Source organism: Fusarium phalaenopsidis (assembly GCF_050370095.1).
Source record: "Fusarium phalaenopsidis strain FUZ10S chromosome Unknown contig_32304, whole genome shotgun sequence".
In the NCBI taxonomy this organism is placed as follows: Eukaryota; Fungi; Ascomycota; class Sordariomycetes; order Hypocreales; family Nectriaceae; genus Fusarium; species Fusarium phalaenopsidis.
The window spans coordinates 3,040,406-3,053,351 of NW_028145404.1; the positions used below are offsets into that span (position 1 = coordinate 3,040,406).

A 12,946-nucleotide genomic window follows, 5' to 3' on the forward strand; every position below is an offset into this window, starting at 1 on the left:
TTGTAGCGACAAGAACGCCTGCTTTTACTTACACGGAACACCATGGTTGCCACAAACACCACAAGCAATGTTTCAGAGCATTCGTCTTTTGGAAATATCAAGAGTGGACGGATAGTTCCGGCTCCTAGCACAATGTAATGTACCGGAAACCTAGGTCGACTGTTTTGAGCCCGCACACATGGCTTCACCAGGGGCCATCCGTGCTTCCATGACCTGATCTGGAGAGTTGCAGCCATCCCCTGCCTCCCCTGTCCCCGTCATCACCCACGCCGGCGCTAGATTTCTTCCATACCAGAAATGATCCATCCCGTAGGCAAGGTAATCACACAAGATGAAGATGCTCACGCGCAAAAGGAGTCGCAAAAAAAAAAAGGGGTTCCCCTGCTCTTCAGGGTCCTTGTCTAGAGCCTTGCCTCACCGCCCAACCCACTGGGTCAGACCCTCATCAACCAGCTCCATACTATTGTTCGAGAAGCCTGGGATTTGCGTCGCTCATCAGAGCGACTTTCTTTTCCCGGGTTCATGCAGCAGTCAATAAATTGGACTTGGACCTATTCGGCACAGCACAGCTGCTTTAGAGTTTAACCACGCGCTGACTCGTCAAGGCTGGCTGGATGCTGCTTTGACTGGAAGAGGCTTCTCCAAGGTTTGGTTCGGCCCGCCTCTGCTGCGATTCGAGGCCAGTCCCAGTAGTGCCAGCGCCGGGCGGGAATTGGCGCCATCACGGCCGCGATCATCATGATGCTCCTCCGTTGGCCTCGGATTGGCGTTTTTGGGGGCTTATTCTTGTTTTGGATCTGCAGCATGGGGCATCTCTGGATGGATACTATGTACCTTTCTCGAGCGGATGAACTAATGGACGACGTGTACAGGATACAAGACTGTACAGGCTGCCCGCAGCTGCAGCGACTGGTAGATTCATCTTCAGGTGGTGGTGGTGATGGTGACAACCAGGGACCAGGTTTAGTCAGGTACCCCGTGCCATGATGTAGGGCTTCGTTAGGAGCCAGTGCAGAGCCTACAGATAGTGGACAGTACAACGCAAACACGCGGGCGCGCTTGCTGTTCTGCTCTTACGATGCGACGTCGGACGGAATCCGTTCTTGCGCATGCCCGAAAGTGTTTCATGTGTATCCAATTCTTCTCCGCATCCTCTTGGGCGCACATTGTCCAGCAAGCCATACATTTCTCTGGCTGCCCTCCTGTCCAGTCCAGTACCTGGTACCTCTCACCTCTCAAGTCTGGTGGATGGTGTTCGCAGGCTTTTGGCCAAGTTAATTAGCCCAGCGTCTGCCCCTGCATCACCACCCCTGTCGACCTTCTCTTCACTCGCTGGGACTGGACGAATGGGGGACCCTTGGCTCCTGGGCGACGCGATACTTTCTTTGTTGGACCCAGAGGAAAGTACTCCGTACTACTGAAATTCCTCGCCCGGCGCCGTCGAACGAACGAACGGACGGACAAGACACCTACCAGTCACCCTCTGTCACGCCAGGCCCAGTCAAAGCCAGCAAGCCAACTGGCCGACCATCTCGCGCGTGGCTTTTGCATCCCGGCTTCGTCTCGCCTCGACCGACCGGAAAGCGGGCTGCTAGCAAGCCTTAGCTGCTCAGATTGGATCTGATCCAGACAAAAAGGAAGCCTCCTAACCCGGGCCCCCGTCCACGGCCATGCCCTCGCCCTCGTTCTCGTCTTCGCCCCCATCATCGTCGGCAGACAATGCTCGTCGCTGGACTCGACGTCGGCCTCATACCGACCTGAACATCAACACCAACACCACACCGTCCTCCCTTGCGTCGCCGTTGTCCAGGGACGTCCGGCGCGTCATTCCGCACCCACAGACGCCGCCTCCCCACGGCTCGCTCTACAGCACGCCGCCGCAGCCAGCCGTCCCAGCCGTGCCCGCCTTGTCTAAGTCACTGCCCACCGCTGATGGTCGGGCGCTTAGATTGCCCATCGACACCGACGCGCATGAGTCCTTTCTAGAAAACCCTACTCCCGTCGAGGACGACATGGCCGACCGCCTGCCGCCGCATGTGAACCAGCGAGATTCGCACGACCTCTCGCTGTCTCCCCGGAACGTCACCCGAGACTCGCTCGTCACTAACATGCTCCTGTCGCTCGACCAGTTCTCCATGGCACAGCTGAGCGACAAGTACGGACCCTCCCCTGGATCGCGCTCACATACCTTTGACGAAGCCTCGCCCCAGTTTGGCGCCGCCGAGCAGACACGAAGCTGGGTCGCTGCCAATTCTGTCGCAGGGCCACCCCGAGTCAACGGACACCAGTACTCCTATAGTTCCGACCTGGAGGGCGCAGACGACTCTAGCCGCATCTCGAGCCGTGGCCGACGAAGCAACAGCAGTTCCAACTTCCAATCGAGCTTTCCGCGTCTCAATAGCGTCCGCGAGGGGCACCGAAGTGGTTCATCGAGAGCCATGCATTCAAGAGGGGGCAAGCCGGGCAGCAAGAGCAGTAGCACCACCAGCGTCGATGCCGGATACGCTCAGGTCCTTGGGAGCCAGCGATGGGCGCGCGGGTTTGGAAGATCTGCCAGCTTCGACTACGGACCTCAAGCACCGCAGCAGAGCGCCCCAGTCGTCGAGCCCACCCCCTTCCGAGTCGAGTTTCCCAACAACTTTCTCGCCGATGAGTACGACGCTGCCCCGACTCCAACGGTCCCGGGCGGCCCGCGACGGGAGCCGTCGATCCCAACGATGCCGACAATGTCTACGGTACCGCCACCTCCGCCCGCACCCCTGGAGCCGCCTCCCCTCGAGCACAAGCGCAGCAGCCGTTCATTAAAGAGCTCCTCAGGGCGCAAACCTCCCAATCCACGGGATAATGCACCTGCAGTGCCAGCTCTAGACCTCGATTCAGCACCTGCACCCCATATTGGGTATGAAAAATCCAAGGACGTGGCCGTGCACAGCGGCCCAGCGCCCGCGACACCTGCACCTGCACCCGTGAAGGAGCGCCCTGGATTTTTCAGGAGGGTCTTTGGCTCCTCCAGAGGCAACTCACATAACAGCAACCACGACTCGACAACAACAACTCAAACCCCACACTCGACCGCTTCTGCCGACCACTCCAAGATGCTCTCCAATGGCTCGACGCCGCCCTCCCGAGATACCTCATCCTCGCATTCACACCACCCCGTGCTGCAAAAGAAACCATCATCGTTCTTCCGCCGCCGAAAGAAGTCCGTCACTGACGATCCTCCCCCTCTGCCCACGTCGATACCTGCACCTCCCGTGCCTACTGTTGCTCCCATCGCTGTCCCTCCTGAACGCGAACGAGAGCTGGGTGCTTCTCTGCCTCAGCCCAGCCCGGTCAGCAGCTTGCGAAAGGTCATGAACCCGTATCTGCGAAACAGCCAGGCTGTCCAGGGCACTCCCCAAGGCCCCTCTCCGCTTGCCGACATCTCCAACGTAACTCCCGATCATGTCGACAACACACCCGAGAGGGAAGTCTACAAGAGAGACTTTTCCCCTGATTACTCGCCAAGCCCCAACGCCAGGATCCGGGCAGTACGATCCGATTCTGATGAGTACCTGGCCAAGCGAAATAACACACCCTCGCGTCCCCCACCCGAGAGGCCTACTAAGGCCATCGAGACGCGCAACAACTCCTTCCTGAACCTGGACGGGGTTAGCGACAACGATGATGACCAGGGAAGCCCTTCAAACCGGAAGCTTTCCAACAAGTCCAAATCCAAGTCCAAGTCCAGGCCATCAGACATCATGACCACACGGGATAGCCCCCGAGGTGCCAAAGACCACACCGTCAGGGTCAAGAAGTCATTTCAGCGACCGGAACAGACCGATTCAGAGGATGACCCCAACCGTTCAGCCCTTGCGTTGCCTATTGAAGGTGCACGAGCGACAAGCCCTGCATCAGTATCAACTGGCACAGACTACAAGTCTGCCCTCAGCGCCCCTCCTAGCGTGAGGATAGAGAGCTCGGCAGACCCTAGTCCCAAGGTACTGGGCACATTCGACGCCATCAAGGCCAATGCCCTTGACGAGCCCGATTTCGTTATCGGCGATCCGACCGAGGATGATAAGCAGAAGGCACAGAAGATCTACGATGGAAATGAGGACTTTGTCCAGAAAGAAAAGGCGGCTGCTTGGATGGGTGAAGAAGGTCCAATCAGGCAACGCACCCTGCAAGCCTACATGGAGTTGTACGACTTCACCAACCGTAGCATCGTTCATGCTCTGCGACAAGTATGCGGACGATTGGTGTTCCGTGCAGAAACCCAACAGGTGGACCGCATTCTCGTGGCCTTCTCCAAGAGATGGTGTGACTGCAATCCCAACCATGGGTTCATAGTGACTGGTGAGATGAGCTGTTGCACTTTTACTGGTTATTGATGCTAACTGACGATAGATGTGATCCACACCATTTGCTACTCGATCATGCTGCTCAACACTGACCTGCATTTGGCTGATATCGAGCAGAAGATGACCCGCAGTCAATTCATCAAGAACACCATGACAACCATCACACAGGCCGTAGAGGAATCGGCCCCTGATGTGTTTCATAGGCCAAGCGTTCTTCCAGACAAGAGCTCACTTGCAACTGGCGAGAACCACGAACAGCACTCGGAACAGGATCGAAGGTCTTTCAGGAACTCGTTCAGACCCCCGCCTCGTGCAGACTCTGGAACTCTCCCTTCAGAGGGTGATGAGGATTGTGGACCATTAGTCAAGTCCCGATTCAATGGAAGCAAGAAGGCGTGGGAAGAACTGATCGAAGTTGTGCTCAAGGGCATTTACACATCCATTAGAGACGAGCGTCTGCCATTGTTTGGCGCCGAGGCTGAGAAGAACCTGAGCCTTCCACAGTCGAACAGCGGAGGACTCTCTGTCATGGGAATGTTGAAGAGAAGCCCTAGCGTCCTTAGCAAGGCACCATCAGAGAGTCAGCTGTCGGTTCGTGGTCGTATTTCAGAGAATGGTAGGGCTAACACGGCGAGATGGGCATCCAAGAGCCGATCTCGACCCGGTCTTGGCCGCAATGGATTTTCGTCTAGTCGTACTAGCTTTGACGACGGGAATTCACTCTGGAGCCACACTGTATCGTCTGCCACCTGGAGCCGCCATTCTCTGGGAAGGACTCAGACGTCAGTTTCTCAAGATTCTTTTGGTTCGGCCTTGCCGCGGGGTGATTACCAGCAGTCGATTGGCTTTGCAAACGCCCTGAGCCAAGCCATTATTCGAGACGAGGACGCATATGGGGAGACGGCCCCATCGATTTTGAGCGCCGATCTTCCATCTACACAGCTTCTCGAAGACGACTCTCTTGAACTTGCTGGACCACCATGGGTCAAGGAGGGAATTGTTACTCACAAGCACCATTTGGATGGTGTGGACAAGAAGGCCAAGGACAGACACTGGTCCGAGGTGTTTGCTGTCGTCCAGAAGGGTCAGATGAGTTTGTTCTCTTTCCAGCCGAACAAGTCGGTTCGACAAAGGAACCGCGGCAGAAATGGCGGACCTCCTGCGATTGTTGGAGGCGGCAACTGGCAAGACAATGCAACGAATCTGGGCACGTTTAACCTTCGCCAAACTCTTGCATCTGCTCTTCCACCGCCAGGCTACTCTCGCACGCGTCCTCATGTCTGGGCGCTCAGTCTGCCTAACGGTGCTGTTCACCTGTTCCAAGTTGGCACACCCGAGATTTGCAAGGAGTTTGTCAACACGGCGAACTATTGGAGTGCTCGACTGAGCACCCACCCACTGACGGGCGGCATCAGCAACATTGAATACGGATGGAGCGAGGCTATCGTTAACAACGCCTTGGTCGCCGCGATCAATGAGACGTCGACGACGACCACAACCAACGGCAAGACGTCACGCCCCAGCAGCAGCGCAGCCCATGGCCGAAGATCGAGTGTCAACAGTGGCAGCTTCCGAGGATCAAGCTTCGACCATGTTGCTGGTGCTTTTACCAACAACAGCGGACGAGGAAAGCTCCCTGGTGACCGCATTCATATCGCAGAGTGGGCACCGCCAACCCAGAGCATGCGTCCCAGCAATTCGCCAGAAGCAGAACAGCTTCAGACCTTGGATGCCTATGTCAAGAGCATCGAGGCAGAGCTACAAGCTCATAACCAACTACGTAGCCCTATGCTCTTGGCATTTACTCCTAGGGGCGGCAATGCTGTCAAGGCCATGGCTAACTGGGAGCGCAAGAGCGCGTATCTGCTCCGCGAGATCGTCAAATTCAGGACGTACGTGGACTGCCTTCAGCAGGCCGAGTCTAGAAAGCAGGAGATTTACTCGGAGAGGGACCTTGCGCAGCGAGCTGCCCGAGGCGAGCTCAGTGACGGCGAGATGGAGCTCAGCAGCGACGATGAGGGGGATGTAACATTGAGGCCATGATTTTGGCCCTTGTACGACACTACGGAGCAGTTTTAACATACACGGAGCTGCATTATGGGTTTTGGGCGTTTTGAGATTTTCCAAGTTAATTCTTTCGGTCGTTGCCCAGCCCTGATACCCCAAAGTTTGTGGTTCACGACACGCACCATTCATTCATTCATTCAATTCTCTCAATGTTTAAAGAAACGAGCGTTCTTCTTTTTGGTTGTGGTAGAGATGGAGGAGCGAAGGATGGTCAGTCATATGAAGGAACGCCAGCAGATGGGATTAAAACGAGGCGTTTTCAAGAAAAGCCAGAAACAAGTTGGATATTGTCAAGATTATTAGACTTCTTCTTTGTAATGATTGTTATGACACCAGGGGCTATTGATTCATTGTTGAACTAGCTGAGTATTTGAGTACTGTGACATCTTCTTCAACTATGGAAGTATGTAAGTACATGATGCCTTGTCTCATGTAAACGATGCTCTTCCGGCTGACTCGGTCAAGACAATCAGCAATAGTTGAGCATATCGGACAGGGCAGTCTTCTCGGCGCTGGTGATGGTCAGCTGCCAGTAGCTCTTGACCTGGATCCAACTCTTGGCGTAGGTGCAGTAGAAGCTCGTCAAGGGAGGCTTCCAGGTGGCGGGGGAAGCGCTGCCCTTGGCCTGGTTGACGTTGTCAGTGACGGCCCAGAGCTGGGGCCTGGTGATGTCGTTGGCAAAGTCCCTCCGCTTGGCGGTTGTCCACGAGGCGGCACCGGACTGGAGGTGTGTTAGCTGGGGGATACAGAGGGGAGGCAAAGTTGAGACTCACGATCCAGGCGTTTTGGAGGGGGACCATGTGGTCAATATCGACGTCGCTGGCCTGTGTCCATGTTGCGCCGTCATAGGGAGAGAGCCATGTTCCGGAAGTGGCGGCGCAGGCACTGTTGGTCTGGACGTTGGTGCCGTCACGCTGAAGGACGAACTCGCTGGGACTATTTAGTATACAAATGTACAAGATTGAAGGTCTGGCACATACCGGGTGTTGCAAGCTCCCGAGACAGTCTCCCAGTGAGGAAACAGGTCTCGGTCGTAGGTGCCAGTGTTGGTGGACGCGGCGACAGTGAGGCCGCTGAGGAGGGACCTGGCGGTCGTCTCGCTGGGGATACCAGGCTATAAATGAGGTTGGTGATGCAGCCTTACAACCTGGATGATGGGGGACTTACAGGGGTGGGAGCGGCCAGGGCGCCAGAGGCTGAGACGAGGAGAGCGAGAGAGAACTTCATTTTGGGAGACTGGGACTTGAGAATGAAGATGAAGATGAGAAGAGACGAGACGAGTGGTGTTTGGGTGACGGGCTTTATATTAATTAATTCGTGATACCGCCCTCTCTCCATGGGCTTCCCCTCCCACAATGTGCCACCAATAGATGTCTGAGTCTTGTCTGCAAAGCATATGCATAGAAACAATCCCTCCTTCCTCGTTGGATCATCTCCCCCGGCGACTATATTCCCCTCTCGCGATGCCCTCACCGAATGGCCAGTCTTGGAAACAAAGCCGTACCTTATCTCTGTCGATCTCCCACGCACGAGGTGCCGTGATAGGACGAGTGCTATCTCGGACGTGCGGAGTAAAGTCCCAATCAATGCCTCTAGGTCCGCCAAGAGGGGAGCGGAATCGACCGTTTAATAAGTCAAAAGTCGTGGATGAAACACTGCGAGGACGGAGCTTCGTCCAGGTCAGGGGTGTCACGGGATCAGTCCAGTCAACGGCCGAGGCGCTCGCACGCAGGCCGCCGATCATTCACGGCAGACATGCCCGCTCCGGGACACGGCGCTGTGGGGGTAACGGCTGGCAACCTTCCTCTTGGGGCAATTGGGCTAGCGGACCCCTGTTTAGATCTTGTTAGTTGCATGCTTCTAGTTGAGGGCCTTTCAGATAGACGCACGACGAGGATGAGAACGAGGCTGACGGCGAGAGGTTGCCGTATCTTCTAGTTGAGGGTCTTTAGATAGACGTACGACGAGGATGAGAACGAGGCCGTCGGCGAGAGGTTGCGGTATCTCTGATATCGGTGTTGAGACCTCTCTGGACTAGGGCCCCGACTCGGTGCGGACAGCGGTCAATGACCTGGGAGTTGGAGAGATAGTCAAGCGCTGTCCAGCCTTTGTTATCAACAGCGTTGATGTCTAAACCCTTGCTGAGCAGAACGCCAAGGACGTTGGCAAACCAGACTTCGTCGGAACCCGACGATACATAGTTATCTGCGACTAGAATGTGCAGGACCGCCAGGCCACCTTTCGCTCTGGCATCCACGTTGATGCCGCGGTCCAACAGGGCGTGCAACACTGAAAAGTCAGAAGCTCGGGTGTGCCATCGCATATTTTCAGCGAAAATGTGCAAAAGAGTCTTGCCCTTTTTGCCCCTCCACTTGATGTTGATGCTGGGGTTCATCAGATTCACGATAGCTTGGTTGCTCATATGGCGGCTTGCTAATAGCTTGGCAATAACCTTCTCCGGCCTGGACCCTCGGATGATATCTCGGTAGTGAGTGAGCAGAAATATGAGACTCTTATTCTCATACTCCGTAGGTGGGAGATCTAGGATGACTTGGAGGAATTCGTTGACTGCCTCTGAGGACTCATCGGGGAGGCCAATGCTACGACTGTATAGAATCTCCGCGGCGGCTGCATTGTTCTCTTGTAGGAACCGTTTAACATGATGATCCGAATATTCAGGGGACTCCACGGCGCAGGAGGGCATCGACGCAGGCTGAAATATTATCTCGAGTTTCATCGTCGAGGTTCTCGGCCCTCAACGCAAGACGCAAATGAAATGCATCGACATACGCCCCGGCGTCGACAAGCAGTGCAGCAAGCGAGCTCTGGGTGAAACGGATGGCGATAGTAATAGGAGTGGCTTGAACACTGTTGTTAAAAGCGTCAATGTCGGCCCCTGCGTCGATCAACGCGGCGACGATGGGTTTGGCCTCCTCGGCATCGGGCAAGGTTATGGCCCTGTGTAACGGAGTGAATCCACCATGGTCCATCAACCCCAGGTTTACTCCCTCAGAAACGAGGTACTGGATGGTGCTTAGGTTCTCTGAAGACTCCATTGCGTATGCCAGGGCTGTGTTGCCCGCTTGGTCGGGCAAGTCAAGGTCGATTCCGTATTTACGGTGGAGATCGCGGGCGAGATGATACTGGCCGTACTTGGCCACGATGTGCATAGCGTTGAGACGTCTTTGAGAAGAGGGAATGCATGGCCTGTTGAAGTCTGGCTTTTCAACCACGAGCGAGGCTCCCTTGTCGAGCAGGAACTTGATGGTATGCTGGTGATCTCTGACGATGGCAGTGTAGAGAGGACTCATGGAGCGATGGAAGTAGTCAGCCCAATAATGCGTCACGGTAATCTTCTCAGTTCTCGTCCACGAGTTGAAGTCTCCTCCGTGATCGAGTAGGATCTATAGGATGTGGTTGTGTCCTTGGCTGGCGGCCACATGCATGGCGTTGCCGCGCATCCTATTCTCATATCCGTCAAAGAATGGCGACTTCGAGATAGACGACTTCATATTTAGCGCCATCCTCACAACTGACTCGTACCCCTTGTAGACACCCCATGAAAGGGCGCGGGTATGCCTTTTAGGCCCCCAGCCGTACTTGACGTCGTCACGGTGGAGAGTCCAAGTCGCTGCGTAGTTTAGCGGTTTGACCCGGGCGGTGGTGATGAGGTCGTCTGTATCGAGGAACCCGCAGAGGACGAGCAAGACATCTTGAGAGAGCTTCATGAGGTGGTTCTTTGAAGACACCGTGGCGACTGCTGATGGCGCGACGATGATGGCGAGAGTTGGTGATGGGTGAAGGAGAGAAGAGAAGATGACGAAAAGAGATAGGGGTGGGTAACAAGTGAATGAGCCCAATTAGGAAGATTAAAAAGGTGTTTGGGATTGCAGACAGCTCAATAAATAGAGATAAATGATGGCAGTGTTCGGCACCAGTTGACCAGGTGCGTAAGCAGTGAACACACGAACGAACTTGACTGAGAATCAAAACAAACAAATGGGACCGTGGATTTTATACCTTGACCTTTAAGTCTTAAAAAGCTAGCAAATTTTCAATTGTATAAGTTTTATCTCAAACTACAAGGTTAAAGGGTGTTATCCTCGTGATGCGTTTTACTGATCCTAATTCCTTTTGTCTTTTCAAACAGACGTCACCGGATTATCAGAGGAGAGAAACAATACATCTACTTGGCGGGAGCTGGAGAAATGAAATCTTCAATACATACAGACCAGTCTTGACAGAGCATAATAGGTTCGACGCTCCAAGCAGGAGTCGCTCAACGGCGGCCAAACACCGCCGTGCCAACAAGCGACTCAGCCTTCCTGAAGACACAACGGACTTCCAAGAACAAGAAGCGAAAGAGATCCAAGACAACGACAATGGCGAGGACAATTGCACAAGAAGGAAGAGAAATACCCCAAACGGCAAGGAGAAGACAACACGAACGCTCTCGCAGTCATCCGAGGCCGGACTTGCTTCACCCACCCTACGCCGACAGATCAGGTCAATTGGGGCCTTCAAGCTCTATTAAAACGCAATATCCGAACTTCTCGTTAGTTCTTGTTGTTCGGCATTCCAGAAAGATATCCATATAAGCAAATATGCGACTTCAGCCAAAGGGGCTTGCATATACACCATCTGATATCTGGTCCAAGTTGCCTGGTAGCGAGGAGAGAATTTCGATCCTCCTCAATAGTCAGGTTAAATCAACTGAGAAGTGTCGTCTATGCCGTCTAGTTCATCGAAGACAGCCCGTCCGATGGACACATCCAGGGGCTCTTCTGGGTGAACAATCACAGTAGGAAGGGGGGCTTCCTGGCGGGGTTTCTTGGCAGATCCGTCCTCCAAGGTTCCAAGACGTTTGTTTTTATTGTAAGTGCTATTATGGCCTCACAAGGCCGGGTTCGCTTTATGTGGTTAGGTCAGGCTTGATGATGGTGCCAGGAAGTATGTTGTGCAGGTACCAAGGGGAAGATATGATCCGCGTGATAATGTCAGGCCAAGACGCAGCCGAAGAAGTCTACTAGGAAATGGCGTGCCTCTGTTTCGGTCTTGACAGGCGAGACTTTATAGATCCCGAACACAAGAAGTGTATCCATGACACTCAGCTCTTGTCGCTGCCCCTCAGGTCCCCCCATGCACAACCTTAAAGCTTCCTTTGGCAATACCGCCATAACGGCTTTACGAGGGGTTTTTATACCAATTAAAAATTACATCGGCGACGCTCGAAACCACACTAATAGGGAGGTCGCGAACCGGAACACTCAGCATACTGCCTGATGCCCTCAGATCAAGTGGACCACCATCGCGCCCAAACTCTCCCGGGCTCCGCCATCGACCATCTACGACGGCCAAAGAGCATTCAATCTCAACTCTAACGACTCAGCTGACTGGAGCCAGTGACATCATGAGAGTAATCAACCAAGTAGAGAAACACAATGAGAACACTAGGCAGATCGTAGGAGCCTGGCTCATCTTGTTCCAGGGCATAGAGGGCACACTGCCAGCTGGCTCACTGTGTGACTGACTCCCCCTTTACGTCTTGCCTAACCTGATATTTCTTCCAAGCCCTAACACGATGATGATGATAAATTGGTCTGCCAGTCTAAGAATTGGAAGGACATTATCAGCTGAAAAGATGGCCTTGATTTTCACAAAGGCAAAAGGAGAGACCAAGTCTTACGACCATGTATTCGAACCACCAGAAAAAATACTACTGGATATTAGACTTAACGTATCTTAATTATACCGAGACAAATCCTACTTCTGACCTATTGACTTATCTCGCATGGCCAGTGTTATTCTACCTTTAAACCCATGGTATAAAGCTTTATCATTTGGCAACCAGACACGAGAGTAAATGTTGAATCTTAAACACTTTTACCCAGTAATTTAGTTTGGTCCTAATACTTGGATCAAGAGTTTGGCATGGCTATGTCTACTTGTAAAACCATTAGCAAAAAGTTTGCCAGAGAAAACACTGGGATGTTAGGTAGTCATAAGGAGTTGTCTCGTCGGTTGTGTCAGAGGTCAACCTACTCTGTCAGTATAAGACTGGCCCTTCATCCAGCAGCGACAACATCGGCACTCATGCACAAAACTCAGAACAAGTCTACACAGACATCACCAGAATCATCAAGCCATATATGCATCGGCTTGCCTCCTGTGGCAATGGTTTCTCGTACACCCCCCCCTCCCCTCTATCTAAACTCGTACATCCTCCCCCCCTTGTCTTCCCCCCCACTCCTCCCCCGCAAAAGTCCTCGTCCTCTGGTCTAAAGACCAGTCCCTCCCCCGGCCCCCGGAATGTGTCGTCGGCGAGCCTCCTCCCCCTCACCTCCCCAGCATCTGGTCTCCGTCGACGGAGGCACTGACAGGGACGGGAGCAGAAACCTACTGGTTCTGCTGGACTTGGAGCCACGCCTGCTCTAAGTCCCGAGCTGCCTGGCACAGCTCAGGCTTTTTTGCCTGAGCCGTGTGCTTCCCGGTCAGCTCGCCCCTCAGCAGCGGGAACTGCTGGCCCATGTCCA

General features: G+C 54.0%; 3 protein-coding genes across 3 annotated transcripts; 1 reads left to right on the forward strand and 2 right to left on the reverse strand.

Annotated features, from left to right (window-relative positions):
* Positions 1-1,670: 1,670 nt before the first annotated feature.
* Positions 1,671-6,389, forward strand: LRP88_10203 (uncharacterized protein; the record flags this gene model as incomplete). Its single annotated transcript, XM_083246669.1, has 3 exons — positions 1,671-3,706; positions 3,791-4,341; positions 4,393-6,389. 3 exons carry the CDS (start codon positions 1,671-1,673, stop codon positions 6,387-6,389), a joined length of 4,584 nt encoding a protein of 1,527 aa, XP_083097782.1.
* Positions 6,390-6,882: 493 nt separating this feature from the next.
* LRP88_10204 (HNH endonuclease family protein) lies at positions 6,883-7,640 on the reverse strand (the record flags this gene model as incomplete). The annotated part of the gene is made up of 4 exons (XM_083246670.1): positions 6,883-7,134; positions 7,187-7,343; positions 7,394-7,527; positions 7,581-7,640. 4 exons carry the CDS (start codon positions 7,638-7,640, stop codon positions 6,883-6,885), a joined length of 603 nt encoding a protein of 200 aa, XP_083097783.1.
* Positions 7,641-8,234: 594 nt separating this feature from the next.
* LRP88_10205 (ankyrin repeat domain-containing protein) lies at positions 8,235-10,141 on the reverse strand (the record flags this gene model as incomplete). Its single annotated transcript, XM_083246671.1, has 4 exons — positions 8,235-8,245; positions 8,376-9,053; positions 9,103-9,817; positions 9,944-10,141. The coding sequence occupies 4 exons, from the start codon at positions 10,139-10,141 to the stop codon at positions 8,235-8,237; spliced, it is 1,602 nt and encodes a 533-aa protein (XP_083097784.1).
* Positions 10,142-12,946: the final 2,805 nt, after the last annotated feature.